This window comes from Pseudophryne corroboree, chromosome 8 (assembly GCF_028390025.1).
Source record: "Pseudophryne corroboree isolate aPseCor3 chromosome 8, aPseCor3.hap2, whole genome shotgun sequence".
Taxonomy (NCBI): domain Eukaryota; kingdom Metazoa; phylum Chordata; class Amphibia; order Anura; family Myobatrachidae; genus Pseudophryne; species Pseudophryne corroboree.
Genome location: NC_086451.1, coordinates 446,308,182 through 446,335,480, shown reverse-complemented (window position 1 = coordinate 446,335,480; position 27,299 = coordinate 446,308,182). Strand labels below are relative to the sequence as shown.

Sequence of the window (27,299 nt, the reverse complement as noted above, 5' to 3'; positions counted from 1 at the left end):
CAACATGAGTCGATCTTGAATCTAAAATGGTGCAATTGTGCAAAACCCCTAGAAACACATTTTTGGTCCTGTGTCTCTGCAATCTTCTCCTGGGTAATTCTCCTCTCTCAAACTGCTCTTTGGACAACCCCCTGGCATTGTCCCATTACATGCCACCAGCTCTATTGTTGTCAGGTATAGATGACCAAATCTGTATGTGTGTGGGTTTTGCTAACATCAGTAAACAGTTGACCACTCTTACTGGTGCTTCTTGGCCAAAGCAATAACATAGTGACAGTCTGATGTCCTTATAACCCATCTCAAAGTACTTTATTAGTCCCCCTTTTTTTTTTTTTTTACATTACATTCGGTGGCGGGGATTTATGTTCATCCCCCAGTCCGTGCACTGCTATGGCCATGGTGGGCATAGATTACTCTCCACTCACTAAGGAGATGTATCGACGCTTCTAAACAACACAATTGGAGAAGATGCCTGTAGCAACCAATAAGCTTCTAGCTATCATTTATCAAGTACATTCTAAGAAGAAGCTGATTGGTACAGTTGATACATCTTCCACCTATGGAGCCCGTTCACCAGATCCCAGGTCCTCTTGCAGCCAGGGAAAGAGCTCTGGTCTGACACTTTGCTTCCTGGCGTCCTTCATTAGAATATGTCCAGGGCTGTTGCTCTTTTGATTGACATCTGGGTAAATGGAGTGCCGTAGCCATGACACCTGGCCCTTATTTACATCCAGTTCCTGTATGGTTCATTATAGCCCTGCCAAGAAATTCTTGGGGTTGGCCATTGATAGTTAACTGTCAGTGGTTTTGCCATTGATGGCTGAGTTCAGATGGTTCTCTGCCATCCATGGCAGTGATGGGTTTTCCCTTCAGCACTGGGGGCACCAAATTTGGCCCTATCTAAGGCTGCATTGCTAAGCCCAACCCCATTAACTGATTGGCCCGCAGCTTGTCATTCCCCTATACAAGGATATCCATCAATGGGTGCAAACCTACAATAGTTCCCCATTGATTGTTTCATGTCATCAATGTTAATCACCGATGGCACCATCAACGGTTAACCCACCAATGGCAATCCATAGATCTACTATGGTGGCCTTCTCTTTTTTTCCTTACGTTCCCCACACTTGTGAAGGTAGTCATACTGTCACTGCCAGGTCCCACCGATTCTATGCTACACCACCAAGGGTAAGTTCATTTCTTTTATTAACTAAAACAATAAAAACAATTCATTAAATTCCTTTTAAACATTCATGGAATAAACAAAAAGGCACATAGCTCATAATTTATTGTCTTATAAAATGTCTCCCTTATCATGTAACAGTGACCTGGTCACAGACCCCAGTAAGATCAGTATTTCCAGGGTTCTCTTCTGGTGCCCAGAGAGAACTTGTGGCGCACGTTCTGCTCCTTGTTTTCTTGTGTTGTCCATTCGCCAGGTTGTCCATTCAGGTAATATAGTGTCCGTCAGAGGTTGCTAAACTCTGCCATTGCAGTCCAGGTTTAACGGATATCCATGCTTGAGCCCAGATGGTTCAAGCATGGATATCCTTAAAATGTGGACTGCAATGGTGGACTTTGGGAATCTCTGGTATATGTATTTCCATACTAAGCAATTACAGTATGCCGCATTTGTTTTATGATTTGATAATCAATCCTCCTAATACCCGTACCTGGTGTATAATTCCTGTAATCTCCATTCAGGACTCTTCGAAAAGCCACATTTAAAGGAACATAATGTCAAACCATCTAGTGAGTATTATGTTTTATGTATCAACGTGTATTTCACCTATGATCCCAAATGTTGATTCTCTACTGCAAAAAGCTTCTTCTCTTCTTTATCCTTCTAGAAGCCACCCCACGCAGCAGGTCTCTCTCGCCAGAGATCCACCTGCTTTCTCCTGGATCCACCCCGTGTGCAAGGGTCGGATTTTGTGGATATGCTTCGTCTTATTGGTTACCCAGGTGCACATGATCTTAAGGGTGAGGATTTTGATTGGCTTTGTGAAGGTAATGAAGAGGCAGAGCTGTTCCTGGGATGGCTCTGTGGAGCTGTGGACCAGCATAATTCTCTAAGCAGTGAGCAACTGGAGGCCTACAATGCTCTCCTCAGCTCTGGCCAGCCACTTTTAGAAGCAGATGAGCTGGAGAACCTCTGCAAAGGGGGAAGTGAGAATGAAGGTGAATGGGATATAAAGGAAACAAGGGAGGAACTGGAGGCTGAGCTTCAGAGTTTGCGGACACTGAAGACAAATCGACTGCAGTCGCGCAACAAGATAGAATCCTTGGGGCTGACCTTACTCTGCAGTCGGCTGTCATTGGAGAAGCTGGAGAAGGAATTGGAACGAAGTCTAAATCGCACCAAGCAAGACCTGTCCACCGTGAACTCAAGGAGCAATTCTGCTTTGTTGAGACTTCGAGTGATGGTGACAGAACTTGGGGACTATCATTCCAACCAGTCTACTCAGAGCATATTTCTCTCTTCGCTCGACTTGGAGGGGTACGTAAGGCTTGAGGATACCTGCTGGAAGCAGGTGGAAGAGATTGCCAAAGGAGTGTTTACTGCTAGAGAGGGAGATCTGGATCAAGGAAGGAAAATGCAGCAAGAGATGCAGAAAGAAAGTGAGAGGGTGCGAACCGCGTGGGCGTCTCAGAGAATGCAGCTAAGCCTCGCGCTTGGAGACCTGAATGGAAATAAGGAGGCATTAGCCTGGCTGGACAGGAACGCAGGAGAGCAGGTGAGACATCAGAGTATGGTGAGGTTAGAAAATCCTGTATAATAGTTATATATAGTCACTAGTCAGTGCTTTTTTTCTACCTCACACTATTGCTAAAGAGACCTAACACTCCAACAACAGCTATAACAACCCAACCAGTGAATGGGGGCTGGTTTCTGATTTGGAAGTAAGGCAAAAAAAAGCAAGTAACTTTGTGTCTGGAACAAACCATGGCCAAAATTTACTAAAAATCCGAGTTTGTCCGATTTGTGTTTTTTTTTCTAAGTCCCAACACAGGAATTCCCGAAGCACAAATCTCGGCAGTGTTTGGTCTATTCGGAATGGTTTGAATGACAAATGTCAGAAATACGAATGAATAGACCATCGGTCAAACGTGGCTGTTATTTCACACAATATGGGTATTCACTATTCATTCGTATTTGGGTGTTAGTTAGTCTCTGAGTGCTCAAGTGCGGGTGTATTTCTTTGCGATTTGTTAAAAAAAGCAGCAAAATAATAGACCTGCTTTTTCCAGGCGAGTTTGGATAATCATGCATGGATCAGTGAGATCTGTGCATGGTCATCTACGGGAAAGGGTCTGTTTGCTGTAAAAACGTGAAAAAAAAAATTGCATGGGGTCCCCCCTCCTAAGCATAACCAGCCTCGGGCTCTTTGAGCCGGTCCTGGTTGAAAAAATATTGTGAAAAACTTGACAGGGTTTCCCCCATATTTGATCAACCAGCACCGGGCTCTGCACCTGGTCCTGGTGCAAAAAATATGGGGGACAAAAAGCGTAGAAGTCCCCCGTATTTTTTTAACCAGCACCGGGCTCCACTAGTCAGAGAGATAATGCCACAGCCGGGGGACACTTTTATATAGGTCCCTGCGGCCCTGGCATTAAATCACTAACTAGTCACCCCTGGCCGGGGTACCCTGGAGGAGTGGGGACCCCCCTCCAGCCACCCAAGGGCCAGGGGTGAAGCCCAAGGCTGTCCCTCCCCCCCCCCCCCCCACTCCATCCATGGGCTGCGGATGGGGGGCTGATAGCCAAGTGTAAAATAAAAGAATATTGATTTTTGCACAAGAACTACAAGACCCTGCAAGCCTCCCCCGCAAGCTGGTACTTGGAGAACCACAAGTACCAGCATGCGGGGGTTAAACGGGCCCGCTGGTACGTATAGTTCTTCTGCAAAAAAAATACCCAGATAAAAACAGGACACATACACCTTGAAAGTACAACTTTATTACATACATTCCGACACACACATACTTACCTATGTTCAGATGCCGACTCGGCCCACGTCTCGACGTCTATTCCAGGGTACCTGAAAATAAAATTATACTCACCTAAATCCAGTGTGTCGTGTCCTTTTTTAATAATCCACGTACTTGGCAAAAAAACAAACCGCATACCCGATCCACGCACTGAAAGGGGTCCCATGTTTACACATGGGACCCCTTTCCCCGTCTGCAGGGACCCCCCCTGACTCCTGTCAAAGAGGGTCCCTTCAGCCAATCAGGGAGTGCCACGTCGTGGCACCCTCCTGATTGGCTGTGACCTCCTGTAGTGTCAGTGAGGCTGTGCAGTGAAGATACAATGTAGCGCATAGGCGCTCCATTGTATCCAATGATGAGAACTTTGTGTTCAGCGGTTGAGGTTACTCGCGGTCAACTGCTGACCGCAAAGTTCCCATCATTGGATACAATGGTGCGCCTATGCGCTACATTGTATTTTCACTGTGTGAGAGGACGGCGTGTTGGGGGAACGGGGGACGTCGCCCACCTCCATCTCCCCCGGACATACAGCGGCGGGACCCAGGCGGCGTGGCGACGGGTTTCCAGCACGGAGGGGCTTGCGTCCGATAGGATTCAAGCCCCTCCAATCACAGCGCGGCAAGACGAAGATGGCGCCGGGCGGGAGCCAATCAGGGCTCGCGCCCGGTCAGCCAATAGGAGCATGCCGCGACGAGCCAATCAGGGCTCGTCGCGTCATAGCGCCGCCCCCTCCCAGCGTCTTATAACAGATGCGGCGGAGCGGGACAGACCAGACGGCGCCGGACCCGGAGCAGTGAAGAGCTCCCGAAGAGAAGAAGACGCGGCGGCCGAGGAGAAGAAGCGGCGACGGCGACCGAGGATAAGAAGAAGAAGAAGAAGGAAGAGACCCCCGTGGAGAGCAACAGGCGGCTCCCGAGGAGAAGACGTCGAGGCGGCCGGAGAACAGGAACCTGAGGAGCCCACCAGGAGGTCCGGTGGAGAGTGCTGCAGTGTGTGGGAGGCAAAAGAGCTAACGAAGCTCCCCACTGCAGCCTCTCCCTACGGCCTGGTAAGCGCCCTCATGCCGAGTCTCCCACCCTCCCTAGACCACCGGGTGTTCGGGCATTAGGCCCGTGGGCATATACGGGCAATAGGCCCGAACGCAGATAGGAGTGCGGGTGGGGGGGTCATTTTGTACGGTGGTTTGGGCGTTAGGCCCAAAGCCATCCTCTGGCCCAGTCAGGCGGGCAGTAGGCCCGGGCGGCATATCAGGCACTAGGCCTGGGGTCCATTAGAGGGTGTTAGGCATAGTTACCTACCCTCCCGCATCCCGCGGGAGACTCCCGTTTCACTGTGGAGTCTCCCGCTGCCCCGGAAAAGGAAACCATCCTCCCGCATTCGCAACTTCCGCGTTAAGAATTCGGACTGCGCATGCGTGACGCAAGTCCTGATTTGACGGGGGCAGAGCCGGCCATCGCGGAGATGTACTGTAGGAAGCGGCACTGCCCTTGCAGGGAAGTAATAGAGGCACGCAGATCCACCCCCCAGCCTGCCACAATTACAGAGAGAGGGAGAAGGCAGCACAGGAGCCGGAGCTGGACAGCATCCTCCGGCGCTCACACTGCCCGAGACAAGCCTGACACAGCCTGCACTGCTGGCAGTGAGACTCCAGCCCACACGCAGCAAGTTTATTCAATCACGGCTCCCAGAACCTGCATTCCACAGTATGTAACGTCGATCTCCAGTTGTTGCCGGCACCCCCTCCTCCTCCCTCCTCTTACAGTCCACAGACTTGTCCATATCTGCTCAACCTTCCTCACCCCCACCCTATGTCACTGCCTTGTGCCCTGTATATTATCTTATGTTACTTGTTACACACCCTGGCCGGGTGTCATTTACAGTTAGTGCAGCTATAGTCTGGCTTGTCCTGCTGTATAAATAATTTATTCAAAATGCAACCAGCGGAGACAGACACTTAACCCCCTGCTGCACATGGCCAAACAGATTTTCTAGCAAGGTCATATTTACTATAGGTGAAATAATATTAATCTGTGAAGTTTATGTCTCTTGAATGTAAGCTCGTCTATAGGGGTCCGTATAGAATACCCGGCAGAGGGGGGAGTGAGAATTAGGGGCAGGTATCGGGATGTCGTCAGTCGGCATAATGCCAGCTGTCGGGATTCAGGCGTCGGTCTCCTGAACGCCGGGATCCCCGATCGCCAGCATTTTGCATTCCCTCTATAGATCTTGCAACCATATAGAGGGCTGTTTAATGGAAGCATAATGCAATTGTCCAAACCCAGGGGTCTAGACTGCAACCCAAAATCATAGATGCTGACCGTTTTTCGCCGGAGTACCATGCTGCCCGAGCAAATTACCCTACAGCTCCCAGATTCCCTCCTATCAGTATATGGACCTTGGGTCTGTGATGGTGGTATATTTAGAATGGAGTCAGTTGGGGTCATACGTATCTGTAATGAAACTGTGATGTCGGCATGTAGCCCTGCTGTGTAATGTAGGTGTGATGTCAGCGTGTAGCACTGCTGTGTAATGTAGGTGTGATGTCAGCGTGTAGCACTGCTGTGTAATGTAGCTGTGATGTCAGCGTGTAGCACTGCTGTTTAATGTAGGTGTGATGTCGGCGTGTAGCACTGCTGGGTAATGTAGGTGTGATGTCAGCGTGTAGCACTGCTGTGTAATGTAGGTGTGATGTCGGCATGTAGCACTGCTGTGTAATGTAGGTGTGATGTCAGCGTGTAGCACTGCTGTGTAATGTAGGTGTGATGTCAGCGTGTAGCACTGCTGTGTAATGTAGGTGTGATGTCGGCGTGTAGCACTGCTGTGTAATGTAGGTGTGATGTCAGCGTGTAGCACTGCTGTGTAATGTATATGTGATGTCAGCGTGTAGCACTGCTGTGTAATGTATATGTGATGTCGGCGTGTAGCACTGCTGTTTAATGTAGGTGTGATGTCAGCGTGTAGCACTGCTGTGTAATGTAGGTGTGATGTCAGCGTGTAGCACTGCTGTGTAATGTAGCTGTGATGTCAGCGTGTAGCACTGCTGTTTAATGTAGGTGTGATGTCGGCGTGTAGCACTGCTGGGTAATGTAGGTGTGATGTCAGCGTGTAGCACTGCTGTGTAATGTAGGTGTGATGTCGGCATGTAGCACTGCTGTGTAATGTAGGTGTGATGTAGGTGTAATGTAGGTGTGATGTCAGCGTGTAGCACTGCTGTGTAATGTAGGTGTGATGTCAGCGTGTAGCACTGCGTGTAGCACTGCTGTGTAATGTATATGTGATGTCGGCGTGTAGCACTGCTGTGTAATGTAGGTGTGATGTCGGCGTGTACTATGCTTTCTACTTAAGTTTTTATCTGCCACAAGAGGGGTACCGTTTGGCTGCCTCGTGTCAGGGCAAGGGAGGGAAAGTACCGGCTGTAGGCCAGGGGAAGACACGGCCTTAAGCCTAACCTCTGCTGGGGGTCTGGGTCCTTAGATAAGCACACCGGGTGGGGGGAAGGCGTTCCTAGTACAGGCTGAGCCCCGCCCTTTGGATACTCCGGCGAGTGAGCTGTGCGGCAGCTCGCGCGGAGCCCATTGTAGGCTGGGTACGGAGGGTCGGCTGACCCTCGCATCTTGTACACGCCTTGGGTGTTAGGGAGGGGCTGTGGGGAGATCGTCCCTTTTCTTGCACGGCCTGTACCTGGGTGTCGGAGTGGTCGGTGATCGCCGCGAGGAGTTAGGGCGTGTCTGAGATTGTCCTAACTGGGGCGAGGTAGCAGAACCTGCATCGGACCGGATTGTAAAGGTAACCCTCATTTGCATTGTATTCACACCGTGGACCTGCATTTGCTTGACCTGTGATTGAAGTTAGGTGAAGTAGCCAACCACGTTACACTGTTCGTAGTTCGTAGTAGATAGGCTCAGTTCTGTTGTTAGCCGTTGTTTGGTTGTAGGGAGGCTGCTGTCATTTTCTTTCCAGGAGCAGAAGTTCGCGATGAGCAAGCTGACAAGAGTACCAGTGTGAGTATTCTCTGTGAGTGTGTGTCCTTGTTCGTGTTGAGCGCCGGTCGCGAGACCCCGCTAGGCCTAGCGGGCTCGCTACCACCTAGGTGCGCAAGTGCCAAATAGGTGACAGTTTGGGTGGCTGAGGCCCATGGGCCGATGATGACATTCACCTAACCTGTGAACGTCGCGGCCACCACGGTGTGCCACTTTTTCCCTGAACGGGGAAGGAGTGGGCACACAGTGATAGTGTTCCTTGTTTCCTTTAGCCGTCGGCTCCCAGACTGAGCCTCGGCAGAGGCCCCGAAGAGGAATCCTTCCCGGACGAGCCGAGACGGAGTGGTCAGAGTGCGAGACGCAAGCGGAGGTAAGAAGCGGTACATTTGGACGGTCACAGGCAGTACACCATACCAGCATCCTTACATTTGGCGTAGTCGGCAGGATCGCTGGGGAACATGGACCAAGCGGACAAGCCGGAGAGCGACAGTGACGAGTCGCGCGATGGGACGAATGCCGAGCCTAGTGATAAGCCTCGGGCCAGGTTGCCTATCGGAGCAGCCCTCAACCACCTTGACAAGTTTGACGGGCAGAATATGCCCTTGATGGAGTGGATCGAACAGTTGGAAACCACTATCGACCTCTACCAGATTCCGAAACGGGTACAGGTGAATTTGGCATTGAAGGTCCTGACTGGCGATGCCCGGAAGACGGTGAGAGTACGTCCTGAGCGGCTTCGTAAAAGCCTGGCCGACGTCTTCACCATTCTGAAGGGTGTGTATGGGGAAAAGGCTACCACCACCACGCTGAAGAAGCGTGTTTTCGCACGGATTCAAAGGGAAGATGAGACGATTTCCCAGTTCGCTAACACGATCCAGGAATACATGAGTGAGATCCAGACGAGGGAGGATGAGGAGTTGATGACGGGGGACTCGGATTCCACCTTGAGAGGTATTCTAATAGGTGGACTGAGGAGTAGGTCCCTGCGGAACTACCTCCAGGATAAGGTCGATGGGGACGGCAAGCTCACCTTCTACGAAGTGTTGGGGATGACGCTAAAGAAAGAAGAAAATGCAGAGCTTAGTTCCAGCGCCGTGGCCGCACCACCAACCCAACCAGTAGATAGGATTCGGACGCCGGAGATTAGTCCCTTGGAAGGCTGCATCAAGGAATTAACCACCACGCTCCTTCTCGTCCAGGACGAAGTGTCCCAGTTGAGGCAGAGGGTGGAACGGGCAGAGAGCCGGGACGCCGACCCCGAAAAGAGGGGTTGGGACGACAAGGATCGTTCCAAGGAAAAAAACCCTCGGAAGAAGAGGGAACCGGAGACTGCTGGACATCGGGGAGGGGAGGTGCGCCCGAGGGGACCCCGCGAATTGGTGTGCTGGGAATGTGAGGAGCCTGGACATTTCGCTCGGGACTGCCCGGCTCGCCGCCCTGGCAGAGAGGGGCGTAGGAGACCTTTAAACTAAGGTCCCTCGCGGTAGCGGGACAGTCCGCGGGGGAAGACGGTGCGCGAGTAGATGTTGTCAACTCATCCGACTTGTTCGGTGAGTGTCCCACTGTAGTGGCAAAGTTAGGAGGGAGGGATCAACGTTGTCTTTTGGATACCGGGTCGCAAGTGTCCACCATGTCCGAGAAACGGTTTAGGGAAGATTATGCCCATCTCACGACCACCAGTGTCGGGAATTGGGTGACCCTAGTTGCGGCAAACAACCTCCTCATCCCCGTAAAGGGGGTCGTGTGGATCGAAGTGGAGGTGTATGGACAATCCCTTGGGAAAAAAGGGTTCGTAGTGATGAGTGGCGAGGAGTTTCACCATGGGCCGGTGATCCTGGGATGAACATCCTGCGGAGTCTGGATCAAGTACTCGTGCACGATAAGGGCCCCCAGTACTGGAAGTATCTGGGTGTGCAGAAGCCAGTGCAACAAGCTTTTCAGAGGGTCGTCCGGTGGAACGAGGAGTCCGCCTCCGTAGAAGCCTCGCGTCCCCTAGGGCTGATCAAGACGCGGCATAACCAAAAGGTGAAGATCCCAGCAAGACAGGAGGTGGTCCTAGAAGTACCCGTCCGTTCACAGCAGCGGCTGGAAGGAAGGGAGGTTGTGATAGAACCTTGTTGGTTCAGGCAAGTGGAGGCCGGTTTGCTGTTGGCTAGAGCTGTAGCAGTGGTACGGGATGGTGCCGTACCCCTACGGGTGTGCAACCTGGGGAACTCACCGATTAAGATCCCGGCCAGGTCAGTGTTAGCTCATCTAGAGGCTATCCCTGAGGGTGGTATCGAACCAGGCCCTAGGGTTACCTTAAGGCCAAATGCATGCGAGCCTTGGACGTTGGCCGCCGCCCTCGAGGAGAAACGGGAACCCACCACGGAGTGGAGCGGGGAAGTGATTCTGAAACAAATGGATGTGTTACTGGAGGGCCGTAGTACAGTAGAGGTAGACCGGGTAAAGCAGATGCTGTGGGCGCGTCAGAAGTCATTTTCACGTAGCAAGGAATACTTTGGCCACACGACCGAGATGGAGTATGAAATCAACACCGGTGACAGTCTGCCTGCTCGGGAACGCTATTGGCAGATTCCCCCGAAGCTGTACCAGGAGGTTAAAACCATGATCCAACAAATGCTGGCCAACTGTGTCATCAAGGAAAGTAAGAGCCCATGGGCTGCCCCCATCGTGCTGGTAAAGAAGAAAGACGGGACAATTCGATTCTGCGTGGATTACTGGAGATTGAACAGCTGCACCGTCCGAGACGCCTATCCATTGCCCCGTATTGAGGAGTCACTGGCGGCTCTGGGGAAATCGCGCTTCTTTTCCACACTGGATCTGGCCAGTGGGTACTGGCAGGTGCCCGTGGTGGAGAAAAACCAGGCAAAGACGGCATTCATTACGCCCATGGGGCTCTTTGATTTCTGTCGAATGCCGTTCGGGCTCTCCAATGCACCGGCCACGTTCCAGCGCTTTATGGAGCGCTGCCTCGGGGACTTGAACTTTGAAGCAATCCTTATCTATTTGGATGACATCATAGTGTTTGCCCCCACCCTGGAGGAACACTTGCATAGACTGGAACAAGTGCTTCAACGACTGGAACAATACGGCCTCAAACTAAAACCCAGGAAGTGCCACCTCTTGAAGTCCAGCTTGGAATACCTGGGCCATGTGGTCTCAGAGGAAGAGGTGCGGCCCACCCCCGACAAAATTGCCGCAGTCCAAGAATGGAGGACCCCGGGCAACGTGACGGAGTTGAGGGCATTTCTTGGGCTGGTGGGCTACTATCAGCGGTTTATTCGGGACTTTGCCAAGATCGCAGGCCCCCTACATGGACTGTTGCGAGGTGTGGCCACGGATGTGCGGAATCGGGCAGTGGCGTGGGACCAAGCGCAGGAGGTCGCCTTCACGGGTCTGAAACGAGCCCTCACCCAGGCCCCAGTACTGGCATATGCTGACTTTGATAAGCCATTCATATTGTACACCGACGGGAGCCACCAAGGCCTGGGGGCTGTACTCTCCCAGCTACAGGAGGGCCAGGAACGAGTTATTGCTTATGGGAGTCGAAGCCTCCGGGAGTCGGAGCGGAATCCCGACAACTACAGCTCGTTCAAGCTAGAATTGGTGGCGGTTGTCTGGGCGGTCACCGAGAAGTTTGCGGAGTACCTGACCGCCGGCGACTTCGAAGTGGTCACTGATAACAACCCCCTGTCGCACCTGCATACGGCTAAGTTGGGCGCTCTGGAGCAGCGTTGGGTGGCTCGTTTGGCCAAATTCTCCTTCAAAATTTGATATTGCCCGGGTAAGGCGAACACAAAAGCGGATGCCTTGTCCCGCTATCCGGTAGGGTTACCTACGGGGCCCACGGATGAAGAGAGGGAGGGGCAGGAGATCCCTGACCTTACCAGAATGACCCCCAGCTCAACAGAGCCCAAGGTGATGTGCGGAATTCTGCTCCAGAAGACCTTGCTGGATTGGGCCATAGAACAGGGGCAGGACCAGGAGGTGCGGTGTGTGCGTGGGTGGAAGGAGCGGGATCACTGGCCGTCCTATTCGGAGAGGCTGCAGCTTAGCTCGTGGGGCAAAAAGCTGATACATCAGTGGGAACGGTTGGCCATACGAGGTGGGGTATTATGCCGGCAAGCTTACCTCGAACACGAGCTCCGGAAGGTGTGGCAGATTGTTCTCCCCAGAGATTTAGCTCGTGATCTGGTGACTGAAGCACACGAGGAAGGCGCCCATTTTGGGACAGAGAAGACCCTGCAATGGATCCGTCGACAGTATTTCTTCCCAGGCTTGCAGGCCCTGGTAGAAGGTGTGTGTCAGACCTGTAGGAGGTGCGCGATTGCCAAAAGCAACGAGCAACGGGCACCGGTGCAGATCATCAGGACCACCAGACCTCTTGAGCTCCTCATGGTGGACTATGTCTTGATAGGAGAATCGGTGCGTGGGTACCAGTACGCTATCGTGATGACACGGCAGCCAAGGCTATTGTCGAGCATTTTATCCGAAGGTATGGCTGCCCAGAGCGCGTCCATTCCGATCAAGGCGCGTGCTTCCAAGGTTGGGTGATTGAGCGGCTGTGCAGCACCTATGGTATGAACAAATCAAGGACCACCCCGTACCACCCACAGGGAAACGGAGCCTGTGAGCGGTTCAATCGGACGTTGCTACAAATGCTGAGGGTCCTGGAGGCTGACAAAAAGCGGCGCTGGCCCGATTTTGTCCCGGAATTAGTGTGGGTGTATAACAGAGTGCACCGGACCACGGGGTTCTCGCCGTATTTTCTCCTTTTTGGCCGACCAGGGAAGGACCTCCAAGATCTCGATCTGTCCCTACCAGTGGAGGAGGATCAGTGGACGCGCAGTGGGTGGATTGAGGAGCAGAAACGCCGCCTGACATTTGCCCGGGATGTGGTGGCGGGGAACATCGGGTCCAAACTACACCCCAGCCCCGGGAGGGCGTTAGGAGGACCATTTGCGGAGGGGCAAAGAGTATTAGTCCGAGAGAAGCGGCCTGGGAACAAGTTGAGTGAACAATGGGAGGTGATGCCATACATTGTACAGCGGCGAGTGTCTCCTGACAACCCCGTTTATGAAGTAAAGGCAGAAGACGGGAGTGGACGTGCCCGCACTTTGCATCGAAACATGCTGCGCCCCTGTCTATTCGAAGATCTGCTCCCCATTGAGACGGTTCCAGTGGCTACCCCTGAATTGGAGGAAGAGGATTGGTGGGCTCCACCGTCTGAAGTGGCACCAGACCCCCCGCCATCGGGAGGGTCAGCTGAGGGTGCTGACCCGGTGGCTTCTGTTCCGGAGGCATCCGTTCCCACCCCAGCAACCCTGCCCAGGCGTTCAACCCGAACGACATTGGGAGTACCGGCTCCCCGTTTTGCGGATCCAAACTTCGAGTGGGCAGCGGCCCACATCTTTGTAGAGACTACAAAGGAAACAGGGGGGGGGGATGTGAGAGGACGGCGTGTTGGGGGAACGGGGGAGGTCGCCCACCTCCATCTCCACCGGACATACAGCGGCGGGACCCAGGCGGCGTGGCGGCGGGTTTCCAGCACGGAGGGGCTTGCGTCCGATAGGATTCAAGCCCCACCAATCACAGCGCGGCAAGACGAGGATGGCGCCAGGCGGGAACCAATCAGGGCTCGCGCCCGGTCAGCCAATAGGAGCATGCCGCGACGAGCCAATCAGGGCTCGTCGCGTCATAGCGCCGCCCCCTCCCAGCGTCTTATAACAGACGCTGCAGAGCGGGACAGACCAGATGGCGCCGGACCCGGAGCAGTGAAGAGCTCCCGAAGAGAAGAAGACGCGGCGGCCGAGGAGAAGAAGCGGCAACGGCGACCGAGGATAAGAAGAAGAAGAAGGAAGAGACCCCTGTGGAGAGCAACAGGCAGCGCCCGAGGAGAAGACGTCGAGGCAGCCGGAGAACAGGAACCTGAGGAGCCCACCAGGAGGTGCTGCAGTGTGTGGGAGGCAAAAGAGCTAACGAAGCTCCCCACTGCAGCCTCTCCCTACGGCCTGGTAAGCGGCCTCGTGCCGAGTCTCCCACCCTCCCTAGACCACCGGGTGTTCGGGCATTAGGCCCGTGGGCATATACGGGCAATAGGCCCGAACACAGATAGGAGTGCGGGGGGGGGGGGGGGTCATTCTGTACCGTGGTTTGGGCGTTAGGCCCAAAGCCATCCTCTGGCCCAGTCAGGCGGGCAGTAGGCCCGGGCGGCATATCAGGCACTAGGCCTGGGGGCCATTAGAGGGTGTTAGGCCCTAGGGACACTGCAGGGAAAGGAAATAAGGTAACCCCGGGCATTAGGCCCCGGTTATCTAGCTAGCAGCAAGTAGGGCAGGCACTAGGCCTGAGGCTGCAGTCAGGTTCTAGGCCTGTGCCACAGTAAGGAGAGGGGTACCGTTTGGCTGCCTCGTGTCAGGGCAAGGGAGGGAAAGTACCGGCTGTAGGCCAGGGGAAGACACGGCCTTAAACCTAACCTCTGCTGGGGGTCTGGGTCCTTAGATTAGCACACCGGGTGGGGGGAAGGCGTTCCTAGTACAGGCTGAGCCCCGCCCTTTGGATACTCCGGCGAGTGGGCTGTGCGGCTGCTCGCGCGGAGCCCATTGTAGGCTGGGTACGGAGGGTCGGCTGACCCTCGCATCTTGTACACGCCTTGGGTGTTAGGGAGGGGCTGTGGGGAGATCGTCCGTTTTCTTGCACGGCCTGTACCTGGGTGTCGGAGTGGTCAGTGATCGCCGTGAGGAGTAAGGGCGTCTGAGATTGTCCTAACTGGGGCGAGGTAGCAGAACCTGCATCGGACCGGATTGTAAAGGTAACCCTCATTTGCATTGTATTCACACCGTGAACCTGCATTTGCTTGACCTGTGATTGAAGTTAGGTGAAGTAGCCAACCACGTTACACTGTTCGTAGTTCGTAGTAGATAGGCTCAGTTCTGCTGTTAGCCGTTGTTTGGTTGTAGGGAGGCTGCTGTCATTTTCTTTCCAGGAGCAGAAGTTTGCAACGAGCAAGCTGACAAGAGTACCAGTGTGAGTATTCTCTGTGAGTGTGTCCTTGTTCGTGTTAAGCGCCGGTCGCGAGACCCCGCTAGGCCTAGCGGGCTCGCTACCACCTAGGTGCGCAAGTGCCAAATAGGTGACAGTTTGGGTGGCTGAGGCCCATGGGCCGATGATGACCTTCACCTAACCGGTGAACGTCGCGGCCACCCCGGTGTGCCACTTTTTCCCTGAACGGGGAAGGAGTGGGCACACAGTGATAGTGTTCCTTGTTTCCTTTAGCCGTCGGCTCCCAGACTGAGCCTCGGCAGAGGCCCCGAAGAGGAATCCTTCCCGGACGAGCCGAGACGGAGTGGTCAGAGTGCGAGACGCAAGCGGAGGTAAGAAGCGGTACGTTGGGATGGTCACAGGCAGTACACCATACAAGCATCCTTACAACTGCACAGCCTCACTGACACTACAGGAGGTCACAGCCAATCAGGAGGGTGCCACGACGTGGCACTCCCTGATTGGCTGAAGGGACCCTCTTTGACAGGAGTCAAGGGGGGTCCCGGCAGACGGGGAAAGGGGTCCCATGTGTAAACATGGGACCCCTTTCAGTGCATAGATCGGGTATGCGGTTTGTTTTTTTGCCAAGTACGTGGATTATTAAAAAAGGACACGACACACTGGATTTAGGTGAGTATAATTTTATTTTCAGGTACCCTGGAATCGACGTCGAGACGTGGGCTGAGTCGGCATCTGAACATAGGTAAGTATGTGTGTGTCGGAATGTATGTAATAAAGTTGTACTTTCAAGGTGTTTGTGTCCTGTTTTTATTTGGGTATTTTTTTTGCAGAAGAACTATAGGTACCAGCGGGCCCGTTTAACCCCTGCATGCTGGTAGTTGTGGTTCTCCAAGTACCAGCTTGCGGGGGAGGCTTGCAGGGACTTGTAGTTCTTGTGCAAAAATCAATATTCTTTTATTTTACACTTGGCTACCAGCCCCCCATCCGCAGCCCATGGATGGGGGGGGACAGCCTCGGGCTTCACCCCTGGCCCTTGGGTGGCTGGTGGGGGGGTCCCCACTCCTCCAGGCTACCCCGGCCAGGGGTGACTAGTTAGTGATTTAATGCCAGGGCCGCAGGGACCTATATAAAAGTGTCCCCCGGCTATGGCATTATCTCTCTGACTAGTGGAGCCTGGTGCTGGTTAAAAAAATACGGGGGACCTCTACGCTTTTTGTCCCCCATATTTTTTGAACCAGGACCAGGTGCAGAGCCCGGTGCTGGTTGATAAAATATGGGGGAACCCCTGTCAATTTTCCCCCAATATTTTTTCAACCAGGACCGGCTTAAAGAGCCCGAGGCTGGTTATGCTTAGGAGGGGGGACCCCATGCAATTTTTTTCAGAATTAAAAACAATTAAAACACCTTTTTAAGGTACACAATGAAGCCCAGCACGGATCTCGCAGATCCGGCCGGGATTCCTTGTGTTTTGTCAGGCAGTGTTTTACTCATCACTCCCGTAAAACACTGCCTGACATTACGAATCACATCGACATCTGAAAAAACGAATGTGCAAAACTCGGCAGCTTAGTGAATGATCGTATGAAGATTCAAAAAGTTGCAGTAAAATGCACCCGATACCATTCGAGTTCAAACACCCTTAAAAACGGCAAAAACACGAATATTAGTAAAAAAACACCCATGTCGCCATGCAAGGGGAGCAAATACATTTATATTATGTCTGTGCAGGGTAAATACTGGCTGCTTTTGCATGTAGCCCACACATGTTAGTCTGCTTTATTTTTACACTGCAATTTAGATTTCAGTTTGGACACACCCCACCCAAATCTAAGGGGCTCATTTATCATGGATCGCATATTGAACACAATCTGTGCTGGCTTTTACTGCCCAGGGTAAAATTGCACTATGTGATCCTATCGGGTGGATTTTTCACCCAGCACAGGCAGTGGCTCAGAAAGGAGCCCATCCCTGCGTTGCGCCGAGTGCATGGTCCGAGTCTCTGTGCATGCACGTCACGTGTCTGACTTGCACCGGGGTCATTTCTGGTGGAGGTGGTGGTGGAGGGGTCGTGGGGAACCATGACGGATCTACATCCACCGAAGTATAGCGCCCCCCCCCCCGCCCCTCACACACACCACAGTGGGGCGGCATACTTACGATTGGGATTGCGGGTGTCGGGATTCTGGTGTCAGCATTTTGGCTGCGTGTTGTAATTCCTGCTCTGGGATTCCAACTGCCGACATCCTGACCGCATCCTTAGGAGGTACCTGCTGCGGTCCATCCTTTATACATTCCAGAGATACTTCATATTTGCGGCTAACCCCGAAATATTGTTTGATAAATGTTACATCTGCCCCACCTGCAGTGCAGCATGGTATTGCCCAGGTGCACAGTTACATCTTCCCCACCTACAGTGCAACATGGTATTGCCCAGGTGCACAGTTACATCTTCCCCACCTACAGTGCAACATGGTATTGCCCAGGTGCACAGTTACATCTTCCCCACCTACAGTGCAACATGGTATTGCCCAGGTGCACAGTTACATCTTCCCCACCTACAGTGCAACATGGTATTGCCCAGGTATACAGTTACTTCTTTTTTTTTTTGCTTTACTTCAAAATCTGAATCAGGCCCCATGTAGCAAGGATACTGTTGTTGCAGAGTTATTGGTATAATGTGTATAAAGTCGCAGATTAAGTATAACGCAATGTGGCGTCAGGAAGGGTCACGGCCGCTCGTATTGGTGTTCGTTTTTTACACAATTACTGCCAGCCCAGTGGTCAGTGTACACTTGCAATGTAGTTTTGTCACTTTATTGGAGTGAATAAGATGCAAATCTTAAAGAGAAACGGTGATTGCTGCAGCTACGCCACACGGTCCGTGGCGTGCCAGATAAGGCTATTTGGGGCGATTAGGGCAAAGGTGTTGTGGACAGGTCTTTGTTCTCCCTGAAGATAGCTGCATTACAATTTGTCGGGTGAACCTCCCAGTCCGCATGTCACTTTCCGCAGAGCTTGGGGTATTAATAAATTTTATTTTTTTTAAGTTTACACACAGACTGTAAATAATCTGCATGGTCGCACATGAGACACGCATGGTTCTAGGATGTGCAGGGTGAGGTCACGTAAGATAAGCTGCTGTAGTACTCACTGCACCCAGATGTAACTGTAATTATGCAAGATTTTTGTCCTTTACTTTTATATATTTTTCTTTTGAAGGATGAAATCTGGCGTCATTTCGGCCATGTTGATCTTTGCCCATTTCTAGCTAAATGTTCTACTTTCCTGCTTTGATTGGACATATTATTTGTTAGGTGTGGGATCCGCTGCGTGTGCCTCTACTGGAGAGGGAGGTTCAGTCATTGGAGGCAGAAGTGGAAGCCCTGCAGAACCAGAGACTTCCTGCGCTGGTGTGCGTAGCCTCCATCGGCCCGTGCCTGCCTGCGCTCCAGGAATGGCTGAACACCGAGAAGCAGAGGCTGGCACAGGTGGACCAAACCCAAGCTCCAGTGGCGGAGGCCATTCTCTATCAGCTGTCCCGTCTGCAGCTAGTGGAGCTGGGCCTACAGGCTGAGATGCGGGAACACTGCCAAACTGAGAGGGATCTTCGAGCGCTGAAAATGGAGATGGCCAGCAGGTCGAGTGAGCTTGGAAAGAGGCTTGGGACAAAGGACCTGCGGGGGTCACCTCAGTGGCTGACCCCCCTACGCGTTGAGAGCAAAGACCACACGGCGGTCAGGTGAGACTGTGAGGATGGGGCCCTCACTATATGTGACTGTCACTTACTCTGTCAAACGCAGTTACATAACTACTACGTCACCCCTTGTTACAGTATTATTTTCCTATCCTTTTTAGTTTTTAGTTTTACTTTTACAGTTATACTTATGGTACAATAAACAGAAGAGAAGGTTGAAAAACATGGGGAAAAGGGTCTTAGGATGGAAGGTGTGTGCAGAGGCGGATTGGCCATAGGGTCCACAGGGAAGAGTCCCGGTGGGCCGGCGCACCCATGGGGCCTGTTTTGTTTGAGGACATGTGGTCCTTTTTATAGACCTAATTTGCATATATGAAAATTACTTTGCCACTTAGCCTGTGATTGCAGATGATCTAGTGTATCCTCTGTCTGCCTGCTTGGCTGACATATAAGATTGAGTGAATAGTGATTGGGATACAGTTGGTGTAATAAGCAAGAAAATATATCTTTCTAAAGAATGATATAGTTTCCTAAATGCTGAAGGTGTATCATATAATGTGCTCATAATATTTAATTTTATTTCTTTTTAACTTCCCCTTGATGCTGGACATCCCCACTATCTGGAAAGTCTTGGGGGGAGGGTGCTGCTGCCATGGCCCATGGCTAGACCTTACACCTCTGGTGCTGCCCATGTGGGGCCACTAGTACAAATTTTTCCAGGGCCGCTTTTTGTTCCCAATCCGCCCCTGGGTGTGTGTGTGGGGGGGAACACACAACATCATTTCCTCTGGAAACGTACAATTTTAACCAGGTCTGTTGAAACATCCAAGGGGCCCGTGTGCTGAGGGGGCGTGGTCAAATCGGAGGCATGACCACTCCCCCACTGGGGAAAAAATCAGGATACTTTGCTTCACCGCGCCACTCATTACAGGAGGTGGACCTTTGCTCCCCTGAGCTGCCCCTCAAATGGGTCCGGTCAGGGTAATTAGTACCCGCTAGTCCCCTCCTGATTTTAATGTGGCTCATGCCTGTTATACTGAAAAGGTGGAAGTGAAATAACAAATAGATTAATCTGAGCTTAGTTTTAGTACTATTCCTGTTAAGGGGTGGTATTGAATACCACCATACTACACTCCCTGTTAAGTATGAGGTAAGTCTTTGATATTTCTCTGGAATATTGGCCCTGCTTATAAAATTGCAGGTGACGGGCATGCTGCATTATTGTTCTGCTAAGCCAGAGATTCTCAAGGCCTTAATGCTCCAGGTATTTAAGATATCCACGGCTCTGCACAGATGATTAAATCAAATCGACTAAGGGACTAATTAAGTCACCTGTGGCCAAGCATGGATATACCTAAAACCTGGACTGTTACGGTGTCTTGAGGATGCATTTGGGAATCTCTGCTTTAAGCAATAGATCCCGATATCACAAGCTTATATATGGGAGGGGGGTGCACTGATTGCTGTGTGGGTTCCCTGTATAAAGAAGCGCAACGTTTCCAGTCTTTCCCAGCTTGCATTGTGTGGATTATCTTCCTGTGCATTTCCTATCCTGCTACGGAGCATTCTCTGCTGGCTCCGAGCTGCCTGGGCTATGCTGCAGGATCTGTACGCTGAGAGGCGCGAGGCCGGCTTCTGATTGTTCTATGAATGACTGTTTTTGTTCACTTAGGCTCCGCTTTGTTCCGTCGTGTAGAAAGCTCGGAAGTATTCCCCTTCTGATCCTTTGTCTTGTACAGAGCAGACTTTAGTTATGTTGGTCAGGCAGATGTGCAGGAATCTGAGGACATGATGGCGTTATTACACTGTGTCATCAGGATTTTCTATAAGCTACCAGTGAGGTAATAAAACAGGACTGGACAGAGATTTATTAGCCAGTACCTCAATACTGACAGCCAGGGGCATAACTAGGAATTTGGAGGCCTTCTTGTCTCCTCCCTGTTTGTCCCCTACTGGGTCACACCACTTAACACCGCTCTACATTACCTGCTCAGTGCGGAAGGTAACATGAAGTTCTATTGTCCCATGAGCAGAAATCCATTTTGGAGCAGTAGAATGTTGTCTTGCACGCATGGCATTCTGGGACTTAGGCCCTCATTCCGAGTTGTTCGCTCGCAAGCTGCTTTTAGCAGCTTTGCACACGCTAAGCCGCCGCCTACTGGGAGTGAATCTTAGCTTATCAAAATAGCGAACGAAAGATTCGCAATATTGCGAAAAGACTTCTCTGTGCAGTTTCTGAGTAGCTCGAGACTTACTCTGCCAGTGCGATCAGTTCAGTGCTTGTCGTTCCTGGTTTGACGTCACAAACACACCCAGCGTTCGCCCAGACACTCCTCCGTTTCTCCATCCACTCCCGCGTTTTTCCCAGAAACTGTAGCGTTTTTTCAAACACTCCCATAAAACGGCCAGTTTCCGCCCAGAAACACCCACTTTCTGTCAATCACATTACGATCACCAGAACGAAGAAAAAACCTTGTAATGCCATGAGTAAAATACCTAACTGCATAGCAAATTTACTTGGCGCAGTCGCACTGCGGACATTGCGCATTAGCAACTAATCGCTCCGTTGCGAAAAAAAAATAATGAGCGAACAACTCTGAATGATCCCCTTAGAGTGAGCGGTTCATGAAAGCCTAGAGAGAGAGAACCAGCCAATCAGCTCCTAACTGTCATGTTACAGGCTGTGTTTAAAAAATGATAGGAGCTGATTGGTTGGTACTTTGTCTCTCAGCTTGATCTCTCTCAAAGCTTTCATGAATCTTCCCCTAATTGCTTTGCAGTATTGGATGCCGCACAATATCTATATCGATGTATATCGAGAGATTGAATCGGAAGAGATTAACCTATAATTGTGTAGTCCACAAAACTGATTATCTTCTGACCTATAGCAGAAGAGGGGTGTGGTCAGGTGTGGGGGCGTGGCTATATGCCATTTTGAATCCTGGTGCTCTCTGAAGCTGTGTGCTGCAGTGGAGGGATGTGGCTACGTGTCATTAGCGGACCTGCCCCCTCCTTTGTCAATTTGTAGCTAAACTTTTACCCCCTGAGTCGCCATCTCTGCAAGTTTTCCTTTCACCATCTCTGCTTACTCCGCTATACCATATTTCCATCTCTCCAGTTGTTTCCTTCCCTATCTTTGTCCACACCCCAACCCCCACGTCGCTAATCCCAATCCATTGTTTTATTTTATTTTTCTTGCCATAGCTGCGTGTCTCCCCCTATCTCCGGTCTGCTGGCGCGACATTTGATTGCCCTATGTCTTTCTCTCCAGTGTGTCCCCCCCCCCACCCCCCCTAACCCTCATTCCCTTTTAGATGTCTCCCCACAATCATTAACGTTGTCATTTCCCTCTCCTAGGCTCTCCATGATGCTGGAGAACCCATCCAGACAAAAAGAGTTGTTTCCCAAATATGAAGCCTTACAGCGCCAGGCTGCATCTCTTGTGCAGGAGCTGGTATCGCTGAGCGGCGTTTGCCACGGTTCTCTCCCGCAAACCACGAATCTGGAAAGGGATTGCGAAGAGCTTCACCACTCTCTATGCCGAGGGACAAGGAACCTGCAGCTGCGAGACCCAGTCAGTATTGGAACCAGCACACCTTTTTACATACATTCTGTCTCTTAACTGAGTGTTATTACTCATCAGCCACAATAACATCACGCATCTAAGTCACCAGACTTAAAGTTTAGGCTGATTAGACTGCAGGTGCATGTTGTTTACGTGGCTCTTTAAAAGGGTCAGCATGTGCCCAAGACTGTCACTATATTATTGGAGCGTCACAGTACTGTACAGTACTTAGCCCAAGAGACATTGATACCTTTATCATATTGACTGCTGATTATCTTCTATCACCTGTATTCTGTTATCATTAATTCTCTGGCATTGGAATCAACGTGAGGACTAACCTCGCTTGCCCATATCCGCTATGCGCCTACCGACTTCTAGGCATTTGCCAAATAAGTCCCACCCCTGAGCTGTAGAGAATCTGGGGGCAAATGTATCATCATCCCAGCAATTACCACTGTGTTACTGCAGTTCCTGCTTCACTGGTTTTCGTTTCAAAGCAGGAAACAATATCATCACACCATGGGGTAAATTTACTAAGATGGGAGTTCTATTTCAGATGGGATGTTGCCCATAGCAACCAATCAGATCCTACTTCTCATTTATCTAGCACCTTCTAGAAGATAATACCTGGAATCTGATTGGTTGCTATGGGCAACATCTCATCTTAAATAGAACTCCCATCTTAGTAAATTTACCCCCATGTATGAATAATTCTGTCGTGGGGGAGAGAAATCTCTCCTGACGATCCCTGCATGTCCTGTATAGCATTAGCTTAGTGCTGGTGTGATACGTAAAGGTTCCTGGGCGCCACAATTACACATACATGAGATTAGAGAAAAGAAAAACATTGTAGTATTTTTTTTTTTTTTTATACATACAGTAATATACTTTTTTCCACCCTGTGAATTTGCAGAATGAAAGGTGTTTTAGGAGACAACTATCAGACTGATGACTGACAGAATGCAAAAATAGGCACGAGTCAAACTTCATGCATAAAACCTGAGAATTCACAGGGTGAAATACACAGACTATATAATAAGAACACTGGTTTTTCTATGTAAAGTAATCGTGTATGTATCATCAGTGGTGTCAGGGAAATTTGCAGATGACCAGCAAATGTCACTCTATCAAAGGAAAGTTGTTATTAAAACCAGAAGGAATCCAACCGATAAGAGGTTACAGTCAGTCTCAGACCCCACTTCCTACTGGCTTGTACAGGGATACAGGGGTGCAAAAAGCAATGAGATTTTCCAATCACTACATACTGTATCGGTGGAAAGCGCGGAGGTTTTGTTAACTTGAGCATTAAGATGGAGGTTTTTTTGTTTAAGGTCTCATATTGTTCTGGCAATGTATAGGCACTCTAATACTAGGGCACATTGGAGAAATGCTGCTCCAGTCTACGTATGAGAAGGATGGACAGGTGTGGCCAAACAGATGTTACTGGACTTCACATCTGAGCTGTAACAATGCTCAAATGGGCCCGTTTGGCTCCGCCCTCCTAGGGTGCTCCGTCGGGAACAGTGGCGGCTCTAGAGGTGGGGCTACAGCATAGTCCAAAATTCAAATAGAGGAGCCACCCCAAATACTGCCATCCCAATCACTGCCAAACATCACCGGCCGCGACTCCCTGGCAGTTGGTGCGGCTCCTCTGTTTGAATTTTGGACTGTGCTGCAGCCTCACCTCTGCAGCCGCCACTGGTTAGCAACCATTTACCGTCAATGTCTGTTCCCTGATGGTAAAACATCGGCTGCAGGGGTCCAGTGCAGCTGGCAGCTGCATTCTGCACATGTACAGCCGGCATACCTCCCATATTTTAAGATGTGTTAAGCGTCATAGGAAATGCCGTGTCTGTGAGCCACGCTCCCTCGCTTTTGTTATGCTGGGCTCCGAGAGCTGCTGAACATACCCCCAGTCACCAATCGATGGATATGCCGTTGATGGCCATCCCTACATCTCTGCGTATATGCCGGTGTTACAACTGAAATCCCAAAAGGAGCGTTACTGTTGCTTGCACTGCCCCCACACATACGCAGGAGTGATGGGCCTTTGGCTAACAGCTGTAATGCCAGATTTGTCCAATACTATTTCATATAACTTTTCTCACAGTAGCACATCTGCAGATTAAAAAATACATAACAGAAAATAAAATTGTGTAGTAACAGAATACAGACGTGAGATCAGTTACTCAGACATACATGTCTTCAATGAGATGTCCTCATTTATTTATTTATTTTCTTTAACTTTTCCTTGACCGCCTCCTTTTCTTTTCTTTTCTTTTTTCTTTCCCCCTCGCAGAACCTCACACTTGCTTTTGAAACCCTCTCCTCTTGCGTCTCCCAGTTTAACCAGTGGTGTCTGGACTGTTTGCGGGATCTGGAACGCAAGAAGCTTTCCATTCACACGTCTCCTCTAGCGCAAGGTAGACAGCTTTATCTCTTCTTCTACCAGGACCCCGCTCGGCTTGCCGACATCGTTCAGGACCTTGAGCAACGTGTGAGGGACTCGTGTTCTGATTAATTCCAATAGCTCTTATTCTGTTTTGTTTGTACTGAAATAAATGCAGCAATCACATACTTGGGTCCTCAATGTTTTCTTTCTACTTGTGGAGTGGAGTCAGCAACGTTTTGAGATGAACCAACATTCAGAATAGGACAGCCTAGGAATTGGTGAGATCACTGAGGTACTTCAGGACTAATCTACATGACCCCCTAGTACCGTAGGCTACGTTCTCAGCAATGATGGCTCCTACCACTAAGGGACTGTCCATGGTGTATGTACTCCCTTCCCATACTAGCGTCAGTATATCCTTCTCCAGCTCCTGAGCAGAATGTACAGTAGCTTTGGGTAGGACAGGAGCTGCTGGAAGGGCACTTAGCATTATGGATCCCTGTGAGTTCTCAGACCCCACACCATCATCAAGACAAACCAACTTGTTATACATTAGAGGAGACACCATCCGTTTTACAAAGTAACCCAAGTTGACCCAGAGGCAGTCAGTGCTTTGTGCAGCCCCGGTGCTGTTATGTACCTCTGCGTACCTGGAAAGGAGGGGGAAGTAAATCTCAGGGTTAGGGTAATCTCACCTCTTACATTTTCAAATTTCATGCCTACATCCGAGTTGTGGTCACTCTTCAGGTAGCAGATCTTGCCATGTCTTACAGGGGTTGATTGGGGAACCCATTCCCCATGCACTGGTAACCCCTGCACAATTCTCTGGTGATGGAGATCCCCTGTCCAGTGCCCTGGTGATGGGGAAACCCCTTCCCCACGCCCTGGTGATGGGTGAACCCCTGCACAATACTCTGGTGATGGGGAAACCCTGTCCCTTGCCCTGGTGATGGGGGAACACCTTCACCATGTCCTGGTGCTGACTCACACCAGGACATGGGGAAAAGCTACTTGGCACATTTATCAAAAGGTCTGACAACGTAAAGGCTCTATAACCTGATAAATAAAGGGTAAAGGGTAAGATGTTTGGTCTCTGGGTATACTACGATGTTCCGGCGCTCAGGATACCGACCACCGGAATTCTAGCAGCGGGGTGAGCGCAAAAGAGCCCTTGCGAGCTTGCTGCATTCACCACGTAGCGGGCACAGTGGCACGCTACGCATGCTATTTATTCTTCCTCCAGGGGTGTTGTAGACACCCCAAGAGGGAGAATAGTTGTCGGTATGCTGGTGCCGGTATGCAGAGTGCTGGGATCCTGACAGCCGGGATATGGAGTGCCTCCCTGGTCTCTGACAGGGATAAAGAGATCAATGTAACCATGACACGCAAATAACATGTAATCACAATATTACTACAAAGGATTAAATTGAAAAATAGCACAGTAACACTGTCATTCAGTACTAGGGAACTGAGCCCACCCGTAGCACAGTAACACTGTCATTCAGTACTAGGGAACTGAGCCCACCCGTAGCACAGTAACACTGTCATTCAGTACTAGGGAACTGAGCCCACCCGTAGCACAGTAACACTGTCATTCAGTACTAGGGAACTGAGCCCACCCGTAGCACAGTAACACTGTCCTTCAGTACTAGGGAACTGAGCCCACCCGTAGCACAGTAACACTGTCCTTCAGTACTAGGGAACTGAGCCCACCCGTAGCACAGTAACACTGTCCTTCAGTACTAGGGAACTGAGCCCACCCGTAGCACAGTAACACTGTCCTTCAGTACTAGGGAACTGAGCCCACCCGTAGCACAGTAACACTGTCATTCAGTACTAGGGAACTGAGCCCACCCGTAGCACAGTAACACTGTCCTTCAGTACTAGGGAACTGAGCCCACCCGTAGCACAGTAACACTGTCCTTCAGTACTAGGGAACTGAGCCCACCCGGAGCACAGTAACACTGTCCTTCAGTACTAGGGAACTGAGCCCACCCGGAGCACAGTAACACTGTCCTTCAGTACTAGGGAACTGAGCCCACCCGTAGCACAGTAACACTGTCATTCAGTACTAGGGAACTGAGCCCACCCGTAGCACAGTAACAGTCATTCAGTACTAGAGAACTGAGCCCACCCGTAGCACAGTAACACTGTCATTCAGTACTAGGGAACTGAGCCCACCCGTAGCACAGTAACACTGTCATTCAGTACTAGGGAACTGAGCCCACCCGTAGCACAGTAACACTGTCATTCGGTACTAGAGAACTGAGCCCACCCGTAGCACAGTAACACTGTCATTCAGTACTAGGGAACTGAGCCCACCCGAACTTCCGGGATTTTCTTTGCTGTTTGCTAACTACTACAACTTTTGAGCAAATTATATTCCACACACGATTCTTGGTAAATTACTGTGTTGTATTGTTTTCTTTTAAAACTTTGAAATTACTTGCGAGCTGGTTTGGTTGGTTATTGCTAATACACTACTAATCTGCTAAACATTTTTAAACAGAAATAACTGCCGTGTGTTTGACTTGTGCCGCTGCTCTGCTGCTTAGTTTAGCCAGCCAGCCTTTGGCCTATGTTGTGAGGTGGAAATTACTGGAAATAAATGTTATTACTAATGCTATAGGAACAAAAAAAGCCCCAAATTATGTGATTTTAGCAGTTTTTA

At 50.7% G+C, this 27,299-nt stretch overlaps 1 protein-coding gene across 5 annotated transcripts in view; it reads left to right on the top strand.

The window, feature by feature from the left end:
• The window catches only part of LOC134949545 (HAUS augmin-like complex subunit 3), a 75,823-nt gene extending 51,012 nt beyond the window's left edge, over positions 1–24,811 (top strand). For all 5 annotated transcript variants that reach the window (XM_063938184.1, XM_063938182.1, XM_063938181.1 and 2 more), the window contains 5 exons: positions 1,705–1,752; positions 1,851–2,738; positions 18,292–18,716; positions 22,029–22,245; positions 24,536–24,811. In XM_063938184.1, the coding sequence (XP_063794254.1) occupies positions 1,738–1,752; positions 1,851–2,738; positions 18,292–18,716; positions 22,029–22,245; positions 24,536–24,757 (1,767 nt within the window). In that variant the 5' untranslated portion in view covers positions 1,705–1,737 and the 3' untranslated portion in view covers positions 24,758–24,811. The remainder of the gene's footprint in view (positions 1–1,704; positions 1,753–1,850; positions 2,739–18,291; positions 18,717–22,028; positions 22,246–24,535) is intronic.
• The last annotated feature ends 2,488 nt before the right edge of the window (positions 24,812–27,299 follow it).